The sequence below is a fragment of the Schistocerca serialis genome, chromosome 5 (assembly GCF_023864345.2).
Source record: "Schistocerca serialis cubense isolate TAMUIC-IGC-003099 chromosome 5, iqSchSeri2.2, whole genome shotgun sequence".
In the NCBI taxonomy this organism is placed as follows: domain Eukaryota; kingdom Metazoa; phylum Arthropoda; class Insecta; order Orthoptera; family Acrididae; genus Schistocerca; species Schistocerca serialis.
Window position 1 is genome coordinate 436,118,970 of NC_064642.1, and position 27,216 is coordinate 436,146,185.

General features: G+C 41.5%; 1 protein-coding gene across 1 annotated transcript in view; it reads left to right on the top strand.

The window, feature by feature from the left end:
- LOC126481983 (nephrin-like) overlaps positions 1-27,216 on the top strand; it is an 881,063-nt gene that overhangs the window by 816,058 nt on the left and 37,789 nt on the right. Inside the window, exons 12-13 of the mRNA XM_050105948.1 lie at positions 6,386-6,682; positions 15,538-15,759. Of these exons, the coding sequence (XP_049961905.1) occupies positions 6,386-6,682; positions 15,538-15,759 (519 nt within the window). The remainder of the gene's footprint in view (positions 1-6,385; positions 6,683-15,537; positions 15,760-27,216) is intronic.

Genomic DNA, 27,216 nt, shown 5'->3' on the forward strand with positions numbered 1-27,216 from the left:
AGCGTCCACCTGCCGTAATACGGCTTGAAAATCCGCGAATGACTGCAGTCTAGTCACTGTGATCTTGACTTATCTTCCATACTTATGCCTTCGAGAATTTTACTGGTAACTTCTCCTTCACTGTACGACAGACACATTACCTTTACAGTATGCCTGATATCTCCGAATACATCATCTGCAAACTGCACCCTATTTTGAAACTTCCTGGCAGATTAAAACTGTGTGCCGGACCGAGACTCGAACTCGGGACCTTTGCCTTTCGCGGGCAAGTGCTCTGCCAAATGAGATACCAAAGCACGACTCACGCCCCGTCCTCACAGCTCTACTTCTGCCAGTACCTCGTCTCCTACTTTCTAAACTTTACAGAATCTCTCCTGCGAAACTTGCAGAACCAGCACTCCTGAAAGAAGGGATATTGCAGACACATGGGTTAGCCACAGCCTAGGGGATGTTTCCAGAATGAGATTCTCACTCTGCAGCGGAGTGTGCGCTGATATGAAACTGGCAGAAGTAAAGCTGTGAAGACGGGGCGTGAGTCGTGCTTGGGTGGCTCAGTTGGCAGAGCAGTTGACCGCGAAAGGCAAAGGTCCCGAGTTCGAGTCTCGGTCCGGCACACAGTTTTAATCTGCCAGGAAGTTTCATATCAGCGCACACTCCGCTGCAGAGTGAGAATCTCATTCTGCACTCTATTTTGTTGCTCCCGCGAGTAGTACTTTCTTACTAATTCCTGCAGTGCCTGCGGGGTATTAATTGCTTAAACAAATACGCCCTAAAATTCACTATGGCTATACTGTACCACTCTAGTTGTGTTGACATAATCCGTTAACTGCCATGTACACTTTGAATATAAAACTTAAAAATCTGTCGTCCTCTCAAACCACAATTTTCGCCTTCTTCCTGTAACTCAACTAGGAACCGCTATAAAAAATGTATCTGGGCTCTGTCCACCGACAGTTTTCTTTGCTCTTGTAGCAAACCAGGTAAAGAATTAGAAAGCTAGGCCAACAAATCACAGTTAGCTGTGCCTTCTTGCTGTCTGTCGACAACTCTCCTATCAGTCTGACTACTGTACTCAGTTTTCTGTGCAGTAGTTTCCATGTCTTTCACATCTAATTTCTCCCCTAGATTCGATGCAGACATTTCCCCAATACGCTTCGCGGGGGCAGAAGCTTGTTCCTGTAGCTGGTCTATCTTTTTATAGAAGTGCTCAGTAATTTTAATGTAATATAAATAAAATGTAGAAGAAACTATCAGCCTCGACTGCGGTAGTGAAACCAACCTTTACCGAGGTCTCAGCCCAAATAATTGAGCCTTCTTCAGAAGATACACCTGAATCTAATGTCAAGCTTACCAAAAACGTCACACAAATTCATTTTACAATCTGAATTTTATTGAAACACCATTGCCACAATTGTAAGAACAACAGTTTGAAGGCAGTGAATACGCGGAATGGCGACTTTACAAAAAGACTTGAAAATAAATTTAATGATGAGGCTCAATGGCCGCTTTACCAATATTTGAGTTAGATCGCGACACAGCAGGCATTATAATAAGATGAATAATTAGAAATCAGTAATTAGGTGCCGAGGCGGCGCTCGTCGAGACCGTCGCGAAATCCGAACGGGCTGCGGAATGGTGTCGTGTGCAGCACGGCACAATCGCATCATGACGCTTTCTTCTACTTTAGAAGCTACATTCTTATATTTATGTTCGTATATTTCTATTCCCATATTTCCTGGGGTTTTGTTTACAACTTCTTCAGACAACGTGGTTTTCCGATCCTTCTCAGATATTTCTCTATTGTCTGCATCAAATGTATGTATGTATGTATAATATCTTCTCCCTAGTAGTCCAACCTACATTCCGCCAACAATACTGAACACCTGTCCATTCTTGACCGGGAACTTTTTCCTAGTGTCCTTACACTCATTGTTATATCATATTTTAATAACTTCCATGCTTCAGCATACTTATTACCTCCTATTTCCGATTTATCTTCCTACGCAGCCTCTCCCGATGTTCATTCGTCTCCATCCTGATATTAATTTCAACCTGCACTCTGATGTTGGCATCAATGTCTCTTGGTTCTGACTACTTTTCCTTTAAGAATTTCATGTACGTTTTTTTTCTTTTCCTGAATCGTCTTCAGATGAATGGAAAACTTGGCGATGGACTGATTTAGAAAGCACGCTAAAACGACCGCTGTGAGCAGGTCTACTTTTTGCTTTAAAAAGTGACACGGTCCCCAAATGAAAATGTCTCCGCTACAACATGATCTATTTTATTATGATTCATCAACTACGAAAACTACGTCCACCTCGCTGTCCCTCTAGAAGAAAATAAGTGGTTTATCTCTTAGTAATCTGAAATTATGGTGGCATCGGGACAAGTGGAGGGGATGTCTTCTCACATCATTTCCTGTGACTGAAGTTGCAAAAGAAGATACTAATTTTATTCTCGTTCTATAGCGGTTCAAATCACCCTGATCACTTCATAGAACTTCTGTGGACGTGATTTTCACTGACGATTCAGCAACGCGGAGAAGCTTTTATTAAACGAGAAATTAGTATAGTGCTTGAAGATGGAAGCGACTGTTGGTATTAAATTGGAGTCGATTCCGATTTAACAGAAATATGCTTCCCTGGATACTGCTGCAGATAGTAACTATCAGGGTCGGGTTAGCCCATCAGAAAAACTGCCGACGGAACCGTCACTACGTATTTTTTTCTGAGCAGTTTTAGGCAATGCAATTTCCCTTCCCCTATCGGGCGGCAGCTGGATTTTTGTGATATTTGTTCCAGTTGCTTGGAGTGTGGATATATTTCACTAAATCAAATCCCGATTTGATAATGATGTATTCTGTGATATGTAGAATTCTTCAACATTCTTACCAATTCCTAGACATACTATTGTATCTACATTGGAGGTAGTAGACGAACTGAAAGGAATTTACTGTTTGTAATGAAATTATCAACCAGACACGTGTTATTTCAATATCTAAGTGTGGTTTCGCTTCCTCTTTTTTTTCTACTTGTATCTATATGTATTATCAGTTTTGTCGGCACAAGTATTTTGTTAGGTGTCAACGGCACGGTCCGCTAATTGCGGTAGGAGGTGTACGTTGATCTTATATCAACATCCACATTGCCTGACAGGAATAATCCGACCGCTGCCCATTACTAGCAAGATGAACTGAAAAACCGGCAACCTAGTTTTCTCTGTCTCTCACCAGAGACAAGCGATATCTGCAACTATACCAAAACAAGGAGAGTTCTTTGGTGTAACGCCTCCATTTTTAAAGCTCAACTAGTTTTTCTGCACACATCAAAAAAGTTTTGTATCACCTCAGTTCCGAGAGTTCCGGAATCTTTACAGAAAATGGCAATGGGTATCAACATAAACATCATTTCCGCCCTTTTTATCGCTCATGAAAACCACACATTGCATGTTGTACCATCATACATTAACATCGTCAGAGGTGGTGGTCCAGATTGCTGTACACACTGGTACCTCTAATACCCAGTAGCACGTCCTCTTGGATTGATGCATGCCTGTATTCGTCGAGGCATACAATCCAGAAGTTCATCAAGGCATTGTTGGTCCACATGTCCCACTCCTCAACGGCGATTCGGCGTAGATCCCTGAGAGTGTTTGGTGGGTCACGTCGTCCATAAGAAGCCCTTGTTAAGATCCCTTCCTGGCACAGAGTAACAATGAGGATGCGATCGAATCACGGCATTGACCGTCGAGGCATGGTTGAACTACAGACTGAACTACAGACAACACGAGCCGTGTACCTTCTTCCTGGTGGAATGACTGAAACTGACTGGCTGTCGGATCCCCTCCGTCTAATAGGCGCTGCTCATGCTTGGATGTTTACATCTTTGGGCGGGTTTAATGACATCTCTGAACAGTCAAAGGGAGTGTGTCTGTCTATCTTTAGGAGTTCTGAGAACCGGGGTGATGGAAAACTTTTTTTGATGTGTGTATTTGTTTTTCATTTATTTAACTGCATTTTGGAAAACCCAGGACCTGCTGGTTAAATAAAACTTTATTGACTATAGGTTTCGACTATGTGATCAATAGCAGGTATCACAAAATTATTTACAGCAGTCCATACGAGAACATTCTCAATGTGTCATTTAATACAATTAAAGGCATGCTGCTTTACTGCTGTCAGTAGTTAAATGTAATATACGTTACACAGTAGATACATTACTGTAACTGGCTTACACTGTCAGATTCATCAGACAGTATAGAGTGTACTCTGCACCTTGACAAGTTCATGAAAGATCGGACTCGATTGTTACAGTCTACGATCGTTAATTAACTAAACGGTATATTTCATTGTCAACTCTACATAGCAGACGTGAAGAGAAACCAATTCTTTAATGTTAGAATACAGTATTAGTGTTGTTCTGCTAGACACACTAAAGTCAGTTAAATATCCTGGCGTAACGTTGCAAAGCAACATGTAAAGGAAGGACCACTTAGCGTCGATTGTAGGAAAGTCGAATGATCGACCTTGGTTTATCGGGAAAATTGAAAGAAAGTGTAGCTCATCCACAAAGGAGTCTGCATACAGAGTACTTGTGCGATCCATTGTGGAGTACTGGAAAAGTGTTTTGGATGTTTATTAGATCGAATTAACGGGAGATGTCGAAGCAGTTGAAAGGCATGCTGCTAGGGTTGTTACCATTCGGTGCGTCCACAACGCGAGTATTATGGAAGCTGTCCGTCAACGCAAATTAAAAATCGTGGAGGAAAGAGAACGCTATTATCATGAAACGATGTTTAGGAAATTAAGGGACTGGGCATGGGCAACAGAGTGCAGAACCATTCTACTGTTGTCAAAATACTCAGCCAGTCCCAAAATTAAAAACTGAGGAAAATTAAGACGGCAGCTTTAATAATTTAACCGTTCTACTCGTACACACTCTTCTCCCAGTTGAACGCTCATACAACCATGCGAAACTGCCAGAGAACTCCTTTAGCACTTTGTTCATTGCGGGCGTCACACTGGCTTCAGTGTCGGTTATGTTGTCGAAGCGTTGACTCTTTTTATGAATTTCTGCACTTTGTCGTTTCATGGTAGGTTCATATTAATAAAAGCAAGGCTCGTAAGATGCAATGATTTTATTCAGTAAAGAGTTGCCCATATTTCGCATCTTAGCAATTCGCAGCAGTCATCCATGTATCATGATCTGTGTTCGGGAGTCAAGGTGTGCGGGAAAATTTTTGCACACACTTTCCTGTTCTTCAGAACGTTCTGGAGCATATCTCGATTTAGAGATGATTCTCCATTGGTGTTTCTGACACAACGACGTTGACAAACTGCAACCTTACGTCCAGCGATTAACGCTGTTAGGAAACAACTTGTTGGTCCAGTCTGTTGTTTATAGTTCAAGCTGCCTCCGTAGTCACTACGCTGTCGTCGTTTGGACGACTTGAATAAAATCAGTCTCGAAATTCTTTGTACGGGCGAAGTTCATCTCGCATAAAGACCGTGAGGAAAAGATAAGGGAATTGAGGACTAGCACTAAAGCATTTTAATAGTGGTTCATCTCAAGATCCATTAGCGAGTGGAACAGGAGAGGGTGTGACTAGCAGCTCGCATGGTTCCCTCCTCGATGCACCATATGGTGACTTGTGGATGTGGATAAAGACGTAAATGTGGATCGCATTTTATTATTGACAACAATGAGGCAAGATATCATCTACTTTACGGTAAATGATGACAGCCAAAACCGTTGCAGGATAAAGATTTATTGAAATTCTCGACCACGGTTTCGGTATATCTAAATATACCTTAATCAGAAGTAAAATACACTAAAATCATATCCTGCAATGGAGATTGATAAAAAAATTGTGCCAAAAGCGTCGTCAGTAGTTAAAACGTCATCTCCATTTATACAACATAATTATGGACAGAGGGTTGATGCGAACACAGCATCAGTACTTCGCCTATGAACTAACGTGGAGAGGGTGTGAAAGCCCTAGGCAGGATATGATTTTAGTGTATTTTACTTCTGATGAAGGAATAATTAGATATACCGAAACCGTGGCCAAGAATTTTTAATAAATCTTTATCCTGCAACTGTTTTGACTGCCATCATTTACCGTGAAGAATTTCAACAGTTGCTGTTTCAGTCATGTTTAAAATCTTGAAATCATCTAATTTGCTTGTCGCCACAGTAAATATTTGGCCATGTAGGGTACTGTAAACGATTTTTCGATGCCTGATGATGATAAGACGTTCGAAAGTAGTGGGTACCGATTTATTTCATCAGTGACCCATCATGATTCTGAAATCGACTATTTGTCCTAACGAGCTGTGAGAAACCACTTGTACTACCTCTTCTGTAACTGATGTCTGTCGTTTCAGGCAAACCGGATCCTCCGAGCAACTGCACGCTCGTGAACCAGACGTCGACGTCGCTGCAGCTGGAGTGCCTGGAGGGCTTCGACGGGGGGCAGCCCCAGACTTTCGAACTGCTGGTGGAGGACGCGGTGTCGGGCCGCCGCCTGGCCAACCTGTCGTCCCGCTGGCCGGCGTTCGGCGTGGCGGGCCTGCCTGCCGGCCAGGGGCTGCGGCTCACCGTCGCCGCCGTCAACAGCCGCGGCCGCTCCGCGCCCGTCGCCCTCGACGCCTTCACGCTCAAGGCCACCGAGCTACGCGCAGGTATTGTCGACAGTGTAAGACTGCCTGTTCCTGTAGGATTATCCACCCATCCGTGGAATTTGATGGTGGAAGCCCCTTGTAAGCTCAAGGTATGAGACAGGCTGCGTCCCTTCCCTTTTGTCGAAGAATTGTATGTCTGAATGAGGAGACTGAACGTATGAAGATGGTGTGGTGTAAGTGCGAAAGCAGGACGAGGATATAAGTGTTTAACATCCAGTCGACGATGAGGTTGTTAGACTCGAAGCACAACTTAGGATTAGGGGCGGATGGGGAAGGAAATTGGCCGTGTATTTTAAAAGGAACCATCGTGCCATATGTCTGAATTGAATTAGGGAAATCACGAAAAACCTAAATGTTTTTGGCCGGATGCTGATTTGAACCGTCGTCCTCCCGAATTCGGTTCCAGTGTGCTAACAACTGTGGTATCTCGCTCAGTAAGTGCGAAAGGGTTCAGGGAAGTCTGAGAAGAAAAATGTTAGAAACTGAACTGGGAAGTGGTGGGCATGTGGGGGAACTTGACCTTGAGCTAAGTTAGGATGGTATCCAAGATGCGAATTACGGCACGAGGTAAAGTTCAAAGCTTTCTGAGTAGCTGATGGCTTTCTGTTGGATGATGTACAAGATTTTTTGGTGTGTCTTACACATATGCGTGTTTGGAAGCGGAGAACATCCGTCGCATTGTGGAAATTTCTGATTTAGTGGAACCCGGATTTCCGATGCGTATGTGATGGCAGGGAGCTCCCATTAGATAATTTCATGGACCATATGGTCTTATCTAAGACCCACAACGAAATCATAGATCATGATCGACACTTCGTGTGTGGCTACATCAGACGGCTACCTAGAAAAGCGGCTCCTGGATGAGACGAAATCACCTCTATTGTTCTGAAATACTTGCCACATATTGTTAATGCGTACCGCACTAGCATCCTTAACACCTGCCTCGATCAGTTCTGTTGTTAGATTTTGCAGCACAATTTCTAAGATGTTGCAAGAGGAATGGCAAATATTTTAGTAGGTGGTAGTATAGATTAATTCGAATAAAACATTCCATATAATACATGTCCATTTTCCTGAGTTACGGGGATACCGCTGCTAGAAAGTAACTCAAACACTCAATCACTGAATGTGTTAAGCTAAGGGAAATGATTCAGCTCAAAGTTGATTTTCATTAATTCCACCTCCGACTTCGAAGCACTTTCGAATTTGCTTGACAGCGCACACATAGCTCTTCTGAGGTAATTCTTTTATTAAGCCAACAGTGATCACGATCGGAATGATCAATTCATTTGTAGACATTTCCTAACGTCTCCATACGTTGGCGGGAGATCGTTTTTAATGAAGTCTAGGTGACGTGGGCATATAAGACAGTGCCGTAATAAACTGACTTAATCGACTGACTGTCTATCATACCACACATGCATTTACAGAGCCGCGTTCTTGAGAATCTGTCCCCATAGAGAAACGTCGATTTATGCCGCACAATCGAAGTGAATTACGAATTTTGTTACGAGTGAAATTAGTTTTCATAAGTTAGCATTATTAATCGGATTACTCGGCGATTTTAAATTATCCAACAAGAAAATTCCAATCGTTTTCCTCCATCTTCTTCTATAAGGGGTTGAATCTGTTATAAATATTAGGACAAAGACCGTATGTCCCTAACGTCCGCAATATTCTTGTATGATGAATTTCGATTTCTGTAGAAATATGCTCTGAAAGAATAATGTCTTCTATCTCGTCCACACTCAATTCATTTGCACGTTGAGAGCAAACTCATCTGCTATTCACTGCACATACCTACATAGTTTACTGTAAACACGATTAAATTATTTCAAAAACTTTTGGATACGTAAGGCACGCATAAGCAATTGATCTTAAATCTGTCAGAGATAAAATAAATCGTCTTCTGCTGTCACCATCGACAATATTCAATATTCCTCCTCGAACATAGAATTTTCTTGTAGGAGTCATGAGATACAGATATGTGTTTGGTAATATTTTAAATGGAACAGTAGCAGACTATAGATTAGGATCCGTGAGAACACTTCATAAATGTGCTTCCAGAAATCAACGGTTTTAGTGATATTGACATTTATTCATGCTACACAGACGTAAAGTATTCTATCATAGGCACCTTGTAGGAGTCATGAGATACAGAGATGTATTTGGTAATATTTTAAATGGAACAGTAGCAGACTATAGACTAGGATCCGTGAGAACACTTCATAAATGTGCTTCCAGAAATCAACAGTTTTCATGATATTGCCATTTATTCATGCCACACAGACGTAAAGTAACCAATCACGGGCACCTGGACCAAATGCTAACAAATGGTTGTGGGTGATTTGATCTTCAGTCTAATGACTGGCGTGATGCAGCTTTCCACAGCAGTCTGTCGTCTGAAACTTCTTTGCCTCTGCAAAACATTTGCAACCTACTTCAGTTTGAACCTGCTTACTGGAATTCCTTTGCAATTATCTCCCCCATTACAAAGCTGGCTATTCCGTAATGTCTTAGGATGTGTCGTGTTAAAAGATCCCCTCTGTAACTCAGATTATGTTACTAATTTAATTTCTCACCAGTTCAATTTAACACGTCCTCATTAGCTCATTAGCTAGCTTCTGACCAGTTTGAGACACCAGAACACGACTTCCACTCCTATCTCAACCTCCTTGTCTCTCAGTACCACGTAGACACATTCAGTTATTTAGTGAACATGTTATACTCTCGGTCTTCCTCTGCGTTTATGTTACTTTTAGCTCCCTTTAGTACCGTAGAGTCTACTCCCTGGCCGGCCGGTGTGGCCAAGCATTTATAGGCGCTTCAGTCTGGAACCGCGCGACCGCTACGGTCGCAGGTTCGAATCCTGCCTCGGGCATGGATGTGTATGATGTCCTTATGTTAGTTAGGTTTAAGTAGTTCTAAGTTCTAGGGCACTGATGACCTCAGATGTTAAGACCCATAGTGCTCAGAGTTATTTGAACCATTTCTATTCCCTGAAGTCGCTATTCACACCCTGTCATCTTATCCTTTCTTACAATTTATCCTGATGTCCATGACTGATTTCCGTGCAGTGCTGTATTCCATTAGCACAGTCTCTTGAACTTCATCTTTTTTTTTGCGGGGAAAATCCTCCTTGCATTATCTCGACTGCTTGTGGTATCCTCCTTGCTTCGTACGCCATACGGAGTTTTGCTTCAAAAGTGCAGAACTCCTTGACTTCCTCTATTTTGTAGTTGATGTTAAGCAAATTACCAGTCTCTGATTCTCCTTTATCTACTTTCCGACCGATTCTCCAAGGTTTACAAAACGGTTCAAATGGCTCTGAGCACTATGGGACTCAACTGCTGTGGTCATCAGTCCCCTAGAACTTAGAACTACTTAAACTTAACCAACCTAAGGACATCACACACACCCATGCCCGAAGCAGGATTCGAACCTGCGACCGTAGCAGCAGCGCGGCTCCGGACTGGAGCGCCTAGAACCGCACAGCCACCGCGGCCGGCCAAGGTTTACAAGCCCGGTGGTATATGCTGAATAAAATTAATCCTTAAGTGACCTAATTTTGAGTAAACTAAAAACCACTCTTTCAGACAACCTCACAGGGTTCGTCGATCTTAGAATTTGATACTAGGACAAAATTAAAGTAATTACACCGCATATAGGAACATTGAAATAACCGTTTTTTCTTCATATGTGCGTGGAACTGGGAGTTATTGGCTCTTATAAGTGGTACAACAGCCGCGTGGTGTAGCCGCGTGATCTGGGGCGTCTTGTCACGGTCTGGGCGGCTGCTCCCGTCGGAGGTTCGAGTCCTCCCTTGGGCATGGGGATGAAGTAGTGCCTAAGCTTAGGGATTGATGACCGTAGTAGTTTCGTCCCATAAGACCTTATCACAAATTTCCAATAAGTGGTACAACTGGAAATATTCTTTGCCCGAGTGGTTTACAGAGTATGTATATGTATATGAACGCAAATTAAATTAGTTGTCTGTTTGGAGAAAGCCCTGCTAAATGTTGTCGAAACATCTAAATTAGTCGAGGACTGCTAATGCTGTATTCGTAGCAATAATCGCTTCTCAGTCCAGCCTCATTCGTTGACAGTTACTTTATAGAATTGAGTAGAAATTTTCTCAATTTTTCCGAGCAAGCTAAGTAGGATATCTTATGTATAGCAAACATGGGGTAACACAGGCATAAGTAACTGGAGTCATTTTGCACATCAGGTAGTAACATCTCAATCTAATTTTGTATCCGACGATCATGGCTATCACTAAATTTTCAGATGAGTCCCTCGGATTGTGGTAATACATGGTGTATGGCTATCAAAAAGATATGTCAGACAACCTCTGCATCAGCTTTGGTGCACCTTATATTCTGACTGGCATATGTATGAGATGGCCACACATTGACATTTTGCTTGCTCGAGAAATTTATTGTCGAAATCTTAGTGAATTATGTTTCCAATGGATAGCAAAAGGAACAGGAACATCATGTAATAAGAAGAGAAAAATGCACAAAATGGTCTAAATCAGCGACATTGTGTAATTGATTTTATATTATAGTTTTTCTCCACCGAGAAGAGTTATAAAAGAATCTAGAAGGTAACGTTTAAAGTCGGAAAGTACTACTTTCTCAAAACAAAACCGAAACAATATGGGTTATAACTATAAAGGAAACTGGGAAATATGTGAAGAAACTAGGTCATTCAGTGACTACATATAATGATCAGATGACTCATGGCAGCAAAAATGAGGCAGTTAGCGTTAACAACCCAGTCCTCAACATACTAGTAGATTCACTAGTACATAAGTTCAGTGAATTTGCTATTAGTGTAACTCTTACCTGAGAAATCATGAAAATAATTAATAATTATAAAAGTAAAATTCATATGGCGTTAATAAAATTAAAAAAATAAATTAAAATTGCATTATTGCGACACAGTTATTGTACTCATCTACTAATATTTCCTGACAGAGTAACGTCAAGCCATTGTTACTTCTCACATAGTGGAAGACATTGGAACATTCATTACAAAGCATCAACCAGTTTCACTGTTAATGTGTCTCTCAAAAGATTTGAAAAAAGTAATATACTTAGAAAAGCTTGCTCGTATCTGAAGCTATGATGTTGTGATCAGTCAAAATTTTCACTGCAGTACGAGTAAGTAGCTCCCCAATGAAGATGCAGTGAAACATTTCTGCTACCTTTTAATACAATACCGGAATGACAGAGACTTACAGGGAGTTTTCGTGACCCGTTTAATCCATAAGATTGAGGAAGTGTAGCATTTCACTCAAGGAACGTAAACATCATGGCCTTTGAGGTAGAGTGGTTCATACCATATTTAACTAACACGAATTAAAAGGTTATAGTGGGTAGCATATGCAGTTTTCACGTGAACATTTATAAAAGAACACAAAATGCTACTAGTTCTCAGAGTATTATTCTGTATCTAGCCTTATTCTTCATTTTTTAAATTACCTTCTCGTGTACACAGATAAAAGAGAAACAGTTCTGTTTGATGATGTAAGCACCATAATCAGGCTGAAAAAATGTAACAATAGATGGAACAAGAAAAGAACAAATCAGAAATATTATATATCGGTTCTTGATAAATTATCAATCATTCCACGTAGAAAATATTCAGATCACTCGGTTCAGTATGTCGAAGAACGCATCACCATCAATAATAATAGGAACAGAAGGCAGGAGTACTTGAAAGTGTCTTAAACATTCCTGGATTTGAATACTGAACAGACATTGGACTGAACACCACATATTACAGGTCTTTTATACATCTTTAATTCAGTAACATCTGTTTTGCGTGATATTACTGATTTTATATTTAAAACGATGAGAACACCGGCTTACTTCCTACACTCATATTCTATGTCAGCATCGTCAGTATTGTCGTTAGTCATTTGGCATCTACACCTGGCTAAAGGCCTGCATTAAGCCATTCCATGCATTGAAGTCTTTGTCTATACAAAGCTATATTGCTCCTGCTTGTTTTAAAAACTATCTACTAACCTTCAGTTATGGTTTTGTTGCGTTTTTTCCTTATTTCACGAAATCCAACAAAGAGTTCTACCGTCTACTCGTCTGAGTAAACACTTAGATCAACTACATTTCCACTATGATAACATTATGTCTTCATCCTGCAATCCCTAATCCATTTTCTTTCCTCGTCTTGTGTGTAGTAGTAGCCAGCATACATTTTTGAATTTCCAGCTCAGTAATTCTCAAACGTGAATGGTGTCAGCATGGTCACACAAAAGCGAGCAATAAGCATAATATGTGGCGTTTACTTGCTGTCATTTTCTAGGTACCTACTCAAAGAGCTGCTCATAGTAACTGTACCTTCACACTACGAGGATTGCAACTTTAATAATGGAAACTATTTATTTACAGCTCGTACAAAATAGACACTTGTTTCGATGTTGTACTGACCTTCGAAGTAGTCCCAGCATTGTGTATAATCCGTTGCCAGCGTTATGGAAGTCATAGGATACTCTTAGCAGTGACAATTGTGTTGACAGTTCAGCGGCGCGGTCCATTGCCCGACGAATTTTTAGCAGCTCTGAAATCGAGTTGAATTTAGGAGGGCGTAAGTCAGGCGAGTGCTGTAGGTGGTATAGCACTTAGCAGCCCCAACAGCCAAACAAATCAGTAACAGCTTGCACTGTACGTGCTTGAGCATTGTCCTGCAAAATGTTGGTCATGTCCTGCAAAAAGTGTCATAACTTCTGCCTCTATGCTGTTCAATTTTGGAACACAACCTATGGTCAGCTTAGAGACAGAAGTGATGACAGTTTCTGCAGGACCTGACCATAAGTAATCTGTCGGCCGCTTTGACCGAACGGTTCTAGGAGCTTCAGTCCGGAATCGCGTTGCTGCAATGGTCGCAGGTTCGAATCCTGCCTCGGGCATGGTTGTGTGTGATGTCCTTAGATTAGTTAGGTTTAAGTAGTTCATAGTCGAGGGGACTGATGACCTCAGATGTTAAGTCCCATAGTGCTCTGAGCCATTTGAACCATAAGTAATTTATCAAAATTTGAGAAAGATCGTGATGTCCATACCTGCCACACTAGAGTAAAAAATAACCTTTATTATACTTTATTAAAACTGTGATGACTCATAGAGGAATTTACTGTATGACAATAGAAAGGTTTAGTCATTTGCCCAGTAACGAAAAATGTTTGGCATGTAGGATAGCATGATTTAAAATTAACCTGAGAGTATTTCTTCTGAGCAAGACTTTCAGCTCCACGAACGAAAATTTATGTGAAAATCGTGGTCTGGAACATTTAGTTGCATGAAGCCTGGTATCTCTTTTCTTCGACATGTCTGAATGAAGAGACACCTCGCAGAATGTGCAGCTGTGACGCATATTATGTAAATTGAAGGTGTAGGGGCCAAAGGAATTGGACGGGAGAGGACTATTGATGTCAGCTGCATCGGGACTTTATGCGCAATCAGCGGCGACGAGTGTAAATGTGCGTTTGACCGGGATTCGAAGCCGTCATCGTCTCATGGTTATCGGAAAGTTGCGTTAGCCACTGTGCAACTCGGACACAGGCGTTGTCGCGCTTGCACGGGCTATGGCGGCACGGCTCTCGGCTGATGCACATTCCCACAAAGCGCCACCTATCGGCGGTCCTCGTCCATGACCTCCACGATCGCTAACTCGACATACCCGCAGGGGGTCGGATCTACTTGTGCAGCTGCACTGAAACTAGCAGATTCATTGCCCATCAAGGCCAGTCAGTTACATGAATGCAAGGTGTCAGCGCGGATGCACAATTACGTACGATGTCTTGTGGGAATCTCGAAGTAGCGAGCTGGAGGACAGGACGGGCACTGCGGATAGGTGGCGCTAGGTAGGGATGTGGATCGGCCGCGCAGCTGAGTTGACTATTCTGTTCTGGAGAGGCAGCGTCTATTTAGTAAGCCGGAGATACCAGTTCGGCACACATTTTCACTCGTCACTGCTGATTCCGCATAAAGTCCCGATTCAGATGACGTCAATAGTTCCGTTTCCTTTCATTTGTCCCTCTTCCACCCTCAATTTACGTAACATTTGGTTGTAATTATAGCTGAGTGACTAGAGCTGAAAAGAGCTCGTTAATGTTAATTCAAATCATGTTAAAGTTAACTATGCGTTCGCGCCCTGTAAACTAACTAATTGTACCGCCATTAGAAAATGTTTGTCAAATGATGTTTGGAATGTGTAACTAACTACCTAACATGAAAAGCCCATGTGTCACTGCCACGAGAAAAAGCTTGCCTTTTCAAACACACTGGTAGGCCTAATTTCACTGTTTGCAAACTAAATCTTATTGCAAGATTTTGATTGCCTACATCAGATTTGCTGTTCAACTTACTTCTTATGCTTGTACTTGGAACTGAAGCTTGCATTTAACTCGTTCAGTCGTTGAGGAAAGAATAATATAAGCTGCCTCTGATCGACAATGTCAGTGGTCTTCGTGTACCAGTCACAGATGCTGGCTATGCTGCCCGTTATCTGTGATGTCGCACAAGCGTGGCCGTTACAATGGCAAACAATCGATTCTGTAGCATGAAGCCGATGCAAGGGTTTTCTTATATGTTGGGACCGTTGCTGGTGGCCGGGATGCAGATCAACCGCCTAGCCCACCTGCATCTAGGAACACATTATATAACTTTTCATAGGACAGGCTAGAGCATGATGCAGGAGCTGGCGAAGGCGCTGACAATGTAGCTGGTACTGGCTGGATGCTGCTGCTGAAGGCCGTGCTGCTGGGCACGTGTTCCACGTGTCCAGATGTTGGTACTGGGCTAGGTGTACGGCGTTGCTGGGCTCTGCTGCAGGTCGCCGGTCGTCGCTGGAGCTGACGCCGGTGCTGGCGGCGCTGCTGGCGCTGGTGCTGGTGCTGCTGCTGCTGGCCGTGCTGTCTGCCGCCTGCGCCGTCTACCTGCGCGTCCAGAGGTCCAGGGACCGCGCCGCGGCCAGGCCCAAGGACCTCGCCGTCAAGGAAAAGCGCCTGCTCGACAAGGACGACAAAAACCCTGACGTCGTTCCCTCCGCCAGTGGTAAGACACGCTCCTCTTCTCAGAGTAACCCAACTCAAAAATGATCATTTGTTGACACTATGCCACCATCTCTGAGGAGTGTGAACGCCATCAGAGTGAACCGAAACACCAAAGCACATAATTATATCTACTTGATATACATGAAAACATAGCTAGATGAGTGAGCTGTCAATGAATAGCACAATTTTGGGGAGGAGACTAATCCACATCACTGTCACAGCATACTGACTTACATTTTTCGTGACTTCACTACAGTACTACAGTATTCTTAAAACCTACTACTGTTTTCTTCAGGGACACTTGACCAATACAATTTACCCTCTAATGGAATTTGCTGTGAGGTAAATTGATATTCTCGGCTCGCTTTCGCAATCGATAAAACAAATAAATCCTATATTACTTTACGTATTTCCTGAAATATGTGTTCAAAAATTAATATACAGAAATAAAAAAAAGTTTTGCATCACCCCGGTTCCCAGAACGCCTGAATATAGACGTTCACTGTGGATATTGTATCACAGACACAGTCCCTTTAACTGTTTAGAGATGTCACTGAACCCGCCCAACGATGTGAACAACCATGCATGAATAGTTCCTATTTGACGGAGGGGGTCCAACAGCCAAACAGTTCCAATTATTGCACGAGGAAGGAAGTATACGGCTCGTGTTATCTCTTTTTCAACCATGCCTAGACGGTCAATACCGCGGTTCGATCGCGTCCGCACAGTTTCTTAGTGCCAGGAAGGGCTCTCAACAAGGGAGGTGTCCAGGTGTCTTGGAGTGAACCAAAGTGACGTTGTTCGGACGTGCAGAAGATACGGACAGACAGCAACTGTCGATGACATGCCTCGCTCAAACCGCCCAAGGGTTACTACTGCAGTGGATGACCGCTACCAACGGATTATGGCTTCGAGAAACCTTGATATCCTCGCCACCATGTTCAATAATGCTTTCCGTGCAGCCACAGGACGTCGTGTTACGACGAAAACTGTGCACAATAGGCTGCATGATGCACAACTTCACTCCCGACGTCTATGGCGCGGTCCAGCTTTGTAACCATGACACCATGCTGCGCGCTACAGATGGACCCAACAATATGCCGAGTGACCGCCCAGGATTGGCATCACATTCTCCTCACCAATCAGTGTCGCTTATACCTTCAGCCAGACTATGGCCGGAGACGTGTTTGGAGGAAACTTGGTCAGATTTAACGCCTTAGGAACACTGTCTAACGAGTGCAGAAAGGCGGAGGATCACTGCTGTTATGGAGTGGCATTACGTTGGGCTGACGTACGCCGCTAGTGGTCATGGAAGGCGCCGTAACGGCTGTACGACACGTGAATGCCATCCTCCGACCATATCGGTAGCATATTGGCGAGGCATTTGACTTCATGGACATAATTTCGCCCCCCCCCCTCTCCAACCTGCACATATTGTAAATGACTTCCTTCATGCTAACGACATCGCTCGACTAGAGTTGTCAGCATGTTCTCCAGACATGAGCCCTACCGGACATGCCAGGAATAGATTTAAAAGTGCTGTTTATGGATGACTTGACCCACCAACCACCCTGAGGGATCTACAACGAGTCACCGTTGAGGAGTGGGACAATCTGGACCAACAGTGCCTTGATGAACTTGTGTATACTACATTACGACAAATACTGGACTGGGTATTAGAGGTACCAACCAGTCCGTGTAGCAATCTGAACCATCACCCCTGAAGGTCTCGCTCTATGGTCCTACAACACGAAATGTGTGGTTTTCATGAGCAATAAAAAGGACAGTAATGATGTTCACGTTGATCTCTATTCCAATTTTGTGTACAGGTTCTGGAACTCTCGAAACCGAGGTGATGTAAATATACAGTCAATTTTATGTTTCTAAGTTAGAAACATACATGTTGTATAGAATATTTGAGCGGTTATTTTATCGAAATGACGTCGAACGAGTCTGTTTACAGTATACAAATACATTATTAATTTTAACGTTGATGAACACTTTTTACTTGCAGTTCTGCTCATGAAACTACACTAAAGAACTAATGTTTCTTCTATACAATAGTGCAGTGACTATGTTCTAACGAATTACGATTCAATGTTCGTTTGGAAATACATCCATATCCAAAGGATTGTATCATAATTCGGAATAACACAGGCACTGCAATATTCTGTTTATCCGCCGACATTAGGCAATCTAATTTAGGGCAAAATGTCACGCCTGTATGGTGCGGGCTTTCAAATAAAAAATGTGATGGCCCGCAACTACGTACCCTCAGACTCAGCGTTGAAATATTAGAAGGGGCTGGGATACGTAGTTGCCGCATTACAAGCCAGATACTGCTGGGTCTACAGTATAGAACATGAATATACACATGAATCGAATGGTCGAAGGTTCCTATCGCTCGACAATTGAGAATTTTGGATGAACATATAAATTTATAAATGAAAGATTGCAATTAAACAAAATATGCTGGTACTATTTTTAACGACTTTAAAAGACGAGTATGACAGCAGAAGTACGTTTAAGAATGCCGTTTATTACTGCAAAACACTTACTGATGTCAATGGTACAGCAATTAAATAAAATATGAGTTGAACAGCAGGGAAACAATAGATTCCTACTTGACGTAATTACTTATGAATATCCACATATCTCGCAAGATATTCACTTCAAAATGCATACTACATCTTCACTGCAGAAGCCACAGAAGTCTCCCTAGTGCTCAAGTCGGCACTACGAAATATTTCTATCTCCCTCAACCACGCGCAAACTGCTCATACCTCTCCAAGTATTTTCCACGACCGTCTATCGCTCGTTCCCGTCCAGCACTCACCTGTGCCCTGTGCAACCCGATGCTCCTCCCCCAATCCCATACAGTATCTCCATTGACTTTGGTAGTTACCTATGGTAGTAACGAGCACTGTGATGGGCTAGAGCGCTCCCGCCATGTCTCCAAGCCAACGCACACTCACAAACAAGTTGAAACACGTACAAAATGCTGGATTTACATTTAAATAACTTGAAAATAAATGAATATTCCTACGGAACGACCATAAACACGCTCTAACACACATTATTAAATGCATAAACAGATGAAATAAACATATATCAAAGGAACAGAAGCAAAAGTAGTCCTGTAGCCTAATGCCTATATGATTTCTAAAACACAGTAAATATTTGACCAATTTCTTCATGAATAGTATACATCGGATGTAAACAAAGACAGACGAATACATGGAGTACTGTGGAGTACTTATGGCTGGACGCAATCAATAGTAATCAGCCACTTTGACCTCGAATAACGCATGTATTTTTCAAGTTACATGACTACAATTTATACCAATTTAGGTTTACACTAATAGCTTTCCAAAGACATGTCGATCGACAAAATCGGATGAACCGTTTAGATTTTGGAAATTTGTTACTGGGTGTTAATTGTGTAATTTACAGTCAGATACTAAGCGTTAAACTAATAAAGGTGATGAAAATCTGATTACACCATCAGAATCATCGTGCTGTAGGCGCCTACAGTGCAAATAATTGTAATGTACATGTTTCTTTTTAAGGTATCAGGATTCCTCTGACTATTATTAGTTTCTATAGACTGTGAAATGTCTGCTATTATGGTTTCACAAAGTCCGCCATCCTTGGCACTCCCGGCACACAAATCTCCTTCATCAACACAAAGCACAGTCCTAAACACAGCGGCAGCATGGAATTTCCAGCCATGTGGTCGGCCTTGACCACGCGCTGGGGCTACCCCACTTGCTCCCGCTAATGTTCGCAACCATGCAGTTGCTGACGAGCCCCGGCTTGTCGAACGGCCCGTGTGGCCACGCCAAAGCCGAACTTAAAAAAATTTCAGGGCGATATATATGTAATGGATGTACAAGTACAGGTTGTTCAAAAAAATGGTTCAAATGGCTCTGAGCACTGTGGGACTCAACTGCTGTGGTCATCAGTCCCCTAGAACTTAGAACTATTTAAACCTACCTAACCTAAGGACATCACACACAACCATGCCCGAGGCAGGATTCGAACCTGCGACCGTAGCAGCAACGCGGCTCCGGACTGGGGCGCCTAGAACCGCACGGCCACCGCGGCCGGCTACAGGTTGTAAACACGTGGTTGACGACATGTGGAAGTCTGGTCTGGCCATGAGTCACGTGCGGATAGCAAAATGGTGGGGCCACAACTCGTGATAAGCTGAAATCCGGCTTCCAGTCCCAGTCTGGCACAATTGTTCACTGTTGTCATGTCATTCAACAACCGATGGTTGTCGATATTCGCAATTGTGAATATGCTCCATGTATATATATATATATATATATATATATATATATATATATATATATATATATATATAATTTCTTTTGTTAATGCTGTCTACCGATTTTTAAATAGAAATTCATCAATGTAATAGAAAGAGTTGCCCCAGAAAAATGATTGTAGGCTAGATTTAAATTTTTCTCTGCTTCACACTAGGCATTTTGTATCATTGGGCAAATCATCAAAAATATTTATAGCTGCATACTCAACTTCTTTTGGAGCCAGTGATATACTTAATAATACTTGACAACTTCCATAGTTGTAGATACGTACATAACGTTTCTACTCGAACTCTGATGGATTATTCACGAAGTTTTTCATATACAAATACATAATGATGCAATGGTCAGAATGCCTAACTCTTTGAACAGGATCCTACAAGCTGACAGTGAGTTAATATCACATATATTATATATACACGTCGTTTTTGTGAAGTCAACACTTTCTTCCTAAAGGATGATTTACTACAGAGAATCAGTCCATGAGGCATTACAGTTAGGAAATGTGAAAAATATTTTAGACCGTTGACTCGCTTGTATCCAAGATGAGCAACTATACGAAGAGCGAATGTTGCGGAACTTTACTGTTTGAGAAGCTCAGTAGTATGTTTGTTTAAGTTCAAGATTTTATCAGCATTTATACCCTAAACTTTGGAGCACTCTAGCCCGGTTACTGACTCCTGTTCATGTGTTACACAAATTGTTGCTATGAATATTTGTTATGCAGAACTGCATGTATTGTGTTTTCTCAAATTTTGGGAGAGGACATCTTCAAATAACCACTTAAAAATTATTTGTAAAATATCATTAACAATGTCTTATGTTAGTTTCTCTGTAATGGAATTTAATAATAACACTAGTATTGTCTGCAAGAAGTACTAATTTTGCTTGATGAATGTTAAGTGGAAGATCATTTACATATACAACGAATGGGAGTAGACCTGTAATTGAACCATTTGCGACTCCCTTCGTGATTTCTCGCTATTCATCAAAATTTCTCACTTTACAACACTGTTTAAATTGTTCTGCGCAGCTTCCTACATTCTGTTTATTAAGTATGATACAGATCAGCATTTTGTAAAACATTTAGTTCCATGAAACTTACGTTTTTTCTGAGAGAGTGACATGATCCAAACAATGAATCTCCTTGGGAAGATCACAAAAAAAAAAACACTAACTGGCGATATTACCTAATGTAAAGCTTGTAATATTTTGTGAGTGAATGTATAAACAGCAATCTCAGTCGAACAGCCAATCCGGAATCCCAAACGTGATGTGATAAGTAAATTGTTTGTATCTGAATGTGAGAATATTCCAGGAAAAGGCGTCAGTAGGGAAACAGGGCAATAATCATTTACTTTATGTCGTCTATCTTATAAAGAGGATTACAGATTACATAATTTAATCTGTCTGGAAAAATTCCCTGTAACATTAAGGATATTACTTGTTAAGTTAGAATAATTCCTCAGAACTAGGTGTAAAATTCCATCAATACAATATGAAATGGTGTTTTATACGTTTATAATTCTGTTAATTGCAGTAAATGGTGTTATTGTTACGTCCAGTTGCTTAAAGTTTTAATATACACTCTTGCTAAAAATTGTTCACATTTCACATGTATAAATGAGACAGTATAGATAAAGATGATAGTAGCCTATTTTTACAGTAATGTGAGATATTTTTGGAACCAGCAAGACTTGTCTGACATATACCACGGAAACTGCTAACGAGGTGTCACCAAGTAGACCATACCAAGATCAACATCAAAATTACATTGTTTTTAGGCGTGCCGAATTGCTATGATGTATCAGCTTACAATACTAAATTGGAAATACAACTGCCTGTAAGCTACAGCGGACAAGGAACGACTGACAACTGTGTATGACAGTAATATCTTGAATATGTCCGACAATACCGTTACCCGATTCTTGAAGTAATGCCTGCATATAAAAATCTTGTTTTTTGGCTTTATAGGACGCTTCTATTTCGAAACGCTAATCGAGAATGTGGGACAACGCTTACCAAACATTCCTGGAACAGCACCAGTTCTTGTGGTTGCCATAGTATAAAATTGACAGAAGCATGTCATCGTCTAAAATCATAGAGCCACATAAAAACTAATCCTGAACGAGGTGGATATGAAGCAATCCTCTTAACACACAGTCACTATTAAGAGACAATAGTCTTTCCCTGGAAGAAACCCAGCATTCTGTCACTCGCTCAAATGTGTCCGACTGATGGGTATGAGAAACAAAACAGAAATCTCTTAGCACTTTTATGACCCATCAAACGCACAGGACATAACCAAATTCAACATTTGGCTACCGCCGTGCTTGTTGTGTTAGTTCTGCAAGTAATACTACACGTGCTCCACATCGAAAAACACGCCACAACATAAACCTGGACGCATACCTACGACAGACGAGGACACAAGTTATCTCCTTCATGTGCGGTTCCTCCAGCTGTTGCCGTATCCATACTAGTGGAGCTGCGCTTCTTCTATCTGTGATACTTCCTTGAGTCTGTGTCATTTCCTTACACGTTGTATTTCTTATGTGGACTTTCCGAGACATTCTACACGGTCTCCTGAGATAGTGCATTTCTAGTACTATCTCTCTCCTTCTATTTTTTACAATAAGCCTCAAGCACTCGCATCCATGATTTGTTATAGAGTCTACGATACACTTTTATAGCATGTCCTTTACTTTCCAACCAGCAAGGAGACCCTAAAATGGGGATTAAAAATCTGGGTTGCAGTTTTCCCATTGACTACTCGTTGTTATACCTCCCACTAACTTCTTCTGTCTTCCCAGAGGATGCCACCCAAAAGTTTAAAATTTTTACGTGACTTGATGTGATGGCCATGTACTAATATGCTTTCAGCGTTTTCTCCACTGTATAGGTATTCATTCTTTTGAAAATTTGCTTTGAATCCTAAGTCACCAGATTCATCTAACAATTATCTTAGCAAAAAACGGATAATACACTCTTCACTAGCCACCACTACCTGTCTTTCGGGACCATATAACCACTCATATGGTTTGTAACACTGACTCCACTATAATTTCTACTTGTCTTCCTACTACCTTTCTTATAAAGTGGAGTTACATATGGCAGTTCCATTCATCGGGCACTTCTTCGCTATTCGACATACATGCGCTAAGCAACTTACTCAAACAATCCTATAATACATTCAGACCATACTTAAATAATTATGCTGGTATGTTTGCTGGTCTGGTAAATTTTCCCTCAGTTTCACCAGTCCTCCTGCTTCTGTTTTCGTCATTTCCTCTAAATTTTCCGCAGATAATTCATTCTCTAAATCTAGTTCAGCGTCCTCATATTTGGTTTCTCTCTTCGGTAAACAGTGTCTTGAAACCACTTTTCCAGTCTTGAATGCCAATAACTGTTACATTTGTTCGTTAATTCACATCTCTTCTTAAATTCTTCACAGTTCTCCAGGCTTCTGCTACGTTTGTGACCCCCTTCCCCCACCCTGCACCTATTTCCTCACGTCTCACACATATTTTTCCTAGTAATAATTTCTTTTTAATCGCCCTGTTTATTTCCACAAACGTTTGATCTCTCCCGCACTTCTCTTATACTCCGCCAACTGTTATACATTTTCTTATTTACTTTCACCTTTTGCCTAAGTCCTCCGCCCACCTCTCTGAGCTTTCTTTCCTTTCTTCTCTGTGTTCACCCAGCTTCTTATATGCTGCCTCATGAATATACCTTTCACTTTCTTGTTACTTTTCTTCTGCATTTCTCCGCTCACTAAAATTATGCAGCTCTCAATCTAGCCCCATTTTATAAATAAATCTAATAGTTTCATCTCCGAGAATATTTAAATTAGATTTAAAACATAGAGAATGGTTCTGAGTTACCTTTTCCCCCATGGTGGAATGACAAGTTTTGCTCCAAGCAGGAAGTGCTCAGGGCCAATTTCGGGGCTTTCGTATACCCTGATATCCGTCACCCTAAGTCTATAATATTGCTTTTGTGTGATGTAATCTATTATTGTTCTCAGATTTCGTGAATGACTCTGCCACGTGTATTTATGCACCCACTAACGGGGAGGAGATCTTTTGGCATTTCCAGATCCACTGCAGAGCGTGTCTTTACAAACATTCCACCATTTTCATTTATGATATTCTCTCCGTATCTTCCTACTACTACATCATCTGCTTCTGTACCTTTTCTCCTATTTAAATCTACCGTATGATCTAAATCATTTTGAGGATATATCTTTTCCAGTACCTTTGTCAATTCCTCATAAAATAAAACTTTGATTATGCTGCCAGCGCCATTTGTTTGGGCATACAGTTCCACTAGAGTGTAGTCATGTCTATGTTTGGAAAAGATCATTCTTTCATTAATTTGTTCCCCTCCCTCAATCCTCTGTTATTTTTTTGTGAATTTGCACTGCCATCTCTGTCTTGCCCCTCTCGTCCTTCCTGACACTGTTGTAGAAACGAACAGAATCTCTCGCCATTTCAATTCCCTTCTCTCCACTTTTTCTTCTTGTTAACACACCAATTTTCAACCCTTGGAACTCATTGTAAACACCTTTTTTCTTAATACTCAAGCCCTGTGCATTCCAAGTTCGCAAAATCGAAGCACCTTTTCGCAGCCATACTCCATCATGTTAAATTTTTTATCTGAGACTTGTTTTAGAAGCTCTGAGAAGCTGAACCAATGATTTCTGCTCTAGGCAAACTGTCTTTCCGGGCTGTTAAGCTTTGTCTGCCCAACTATAGAGGAAAGATGGGCCGTTGTGAGATACTGGACAGGAGAATGTTGAGTTAATTAATTTTCTGATGTATAGCAAATAATAGTTCACAGTCTGGTTGGAATAAAGGCAGTGAGTACAAATAACAGCACAATTTGCTACACCTGGAGAGGACGACTGGGTCGGTCGTCGAGACAATGGAAGCAATAACGTGGCTGGAAAATCGAAGGAACGCTATTAACCAACCATGTCGAGTAAATGTATGTCGACATATAGAATTTATTTTAAATTTATGAATTGTATTAATCACAATAATTTCCTCATATGTCCGAATGCTACTGAATTAACCATGATTAGATCCATGATCACTGTGCTCGCGAATGTCCATTCTGCACATCAGTCAGTTAGCGTGTTGTGACTTGAGATTTTTAAACATACCGATTTCCTTCTTCGAATAAAATCCTTCATTTATTTATTTTTTGCTTATTTAGCTTGACCAAGAAAGAAGAACTCAAACTGAAAAGGCTGTATGACTGGGATGCAGTCTTTCGTCCCTCCTTTTCAATGTGTACGTCGAAGAAGGAGTGACGAAAATGGAAGAAAGGTTCAAGAGTGGAGCTAAAATTGGTGGTGGAAGAATGTCAGTGATGAGATTCGTTGATGAATTTGCTGTCCTCTGAAGAATTACAGGATCTGCTGAGTGGAATGAACACTCTATATGGAATGAGTATAAATCGAAGAGAGACGAAGGTAATGAGGAAGAGTAGAAATGAGATCAGCGAGACATTTGATCATAATTGGTGATTAGCAAGTAGATGAAGTTAAGGAATTCTGATAGCTGGGCAGCAAAATAACGCACAATGGACGGAGTAAGGAGGACATAAAAAGCAGCTAGCACTGGCAGAAATGTCATTCTCAGCCAATAAAAGTCTACTAGTATCAAACATTGGCCATATTTTGAGGAAGCAATTTCTGAGAATGAAATTTCGGAGCACAGCCCTCTATGGTAGTGAAAGATGGACTGTGGGTAAATCGCAACAGAAGAGTATCAAAGTATTTGGGATATAGTGCTACAGACGAATGTTGAAAATTAGGCGGACCGATAAGGTAATGAATCTCCGCAGAATCGGCGACGTGAAGAAGATATGGAAGAACACTAACTACAGGAAGGGAGAGAATTGCAGGACATTGGTAAAGACATCAGGGGCGTCTTCCATGGTACTAGAGGGAGTTGTATAGGTAAAAACTGTAGATGGGGATAGAGACTGGAGCACATTCAGTAGATAACTGAGGACATAGGTTGGAATTGCTACTCTGAGATGAAAAGTTTGGCACAGGAGAAGCATTCGTAGCCGGCAGACGACTTACATTAAAAAAAAACGCCTGACTACAATAAGGACTTACGACGCTCTCTCTCTCTCTCTCTCATTTGACCATGAGCAATACATACTAGCGGTTTAAAAAAAATTCACGAACTAATAATAATAACAATCATCATGATCATAATAGTAGACTACAACAATAATAACAATAATGGTAATAATAATAGTAGTAGCAGTAGCAGTAAAGTGCACGAAGAAAGAACTGTTCAGTGTTATCAGGAAAAGAGGAGTAAAGAGGAAAGGGAAGACTGAAATGACAGTGACAGTGTCTGTGAGTAGAAAAACAGAATTAAACTCTGACGTCAAGGAGGCGAAAAATGTTTAGACTATGGAGCAATGGTGAGACTGAGTTGCAGACTAGTATGTGGCAGAGCTGGCTATTACGTACAAGGTGGACCATTAGTTGTCTTCTGAAGTCTGAAAGGAGTTTTTCTCTAGTAATCGGGGAAGATTGTTGCAGAGTATGGTTCCAGTTCCTTAAAATCATTTAGAGTATATAGCAGTGTTTTTCAATGGTACTGAGAGAATTTCACTCTGTTGGGTACAAATACACTACTGCCCATTAAAATTGCTACACCAAGAAGAAATGCGGATGACATATGGGTATTAATTGGACAAATATATTATACTAGAACTGACATGTGATTAAATTTTCACGCAATTTAGGCACAGAGATCCTGAGAAATCAGTACCCAGAAAAACTACCTCTGGCCGTAATAACGGCTTTGATACGCCTGGGCATTGAGTCAGAGTTTGGATGGCGTGTACGGGTACAGCTGCCCATGCAGCTTCTACACGATACCACGGTTCATCAAGAGCAGTGACTGGCGTATTGTGACGAGCCAGTTGCTCGGCCACCGTTGACCAGACGTTTTCAATTGGTGACAGATGAGGAGAATGCGCTGGCCAGTGCAGCAATCGAACATTTTCTATATCCAGAAAGGCCCGTACAGGACCTGCAACATGCGGTCGTGCATTATCCTGCAGAAATGTACGGCTTCGCTGGGATCGAA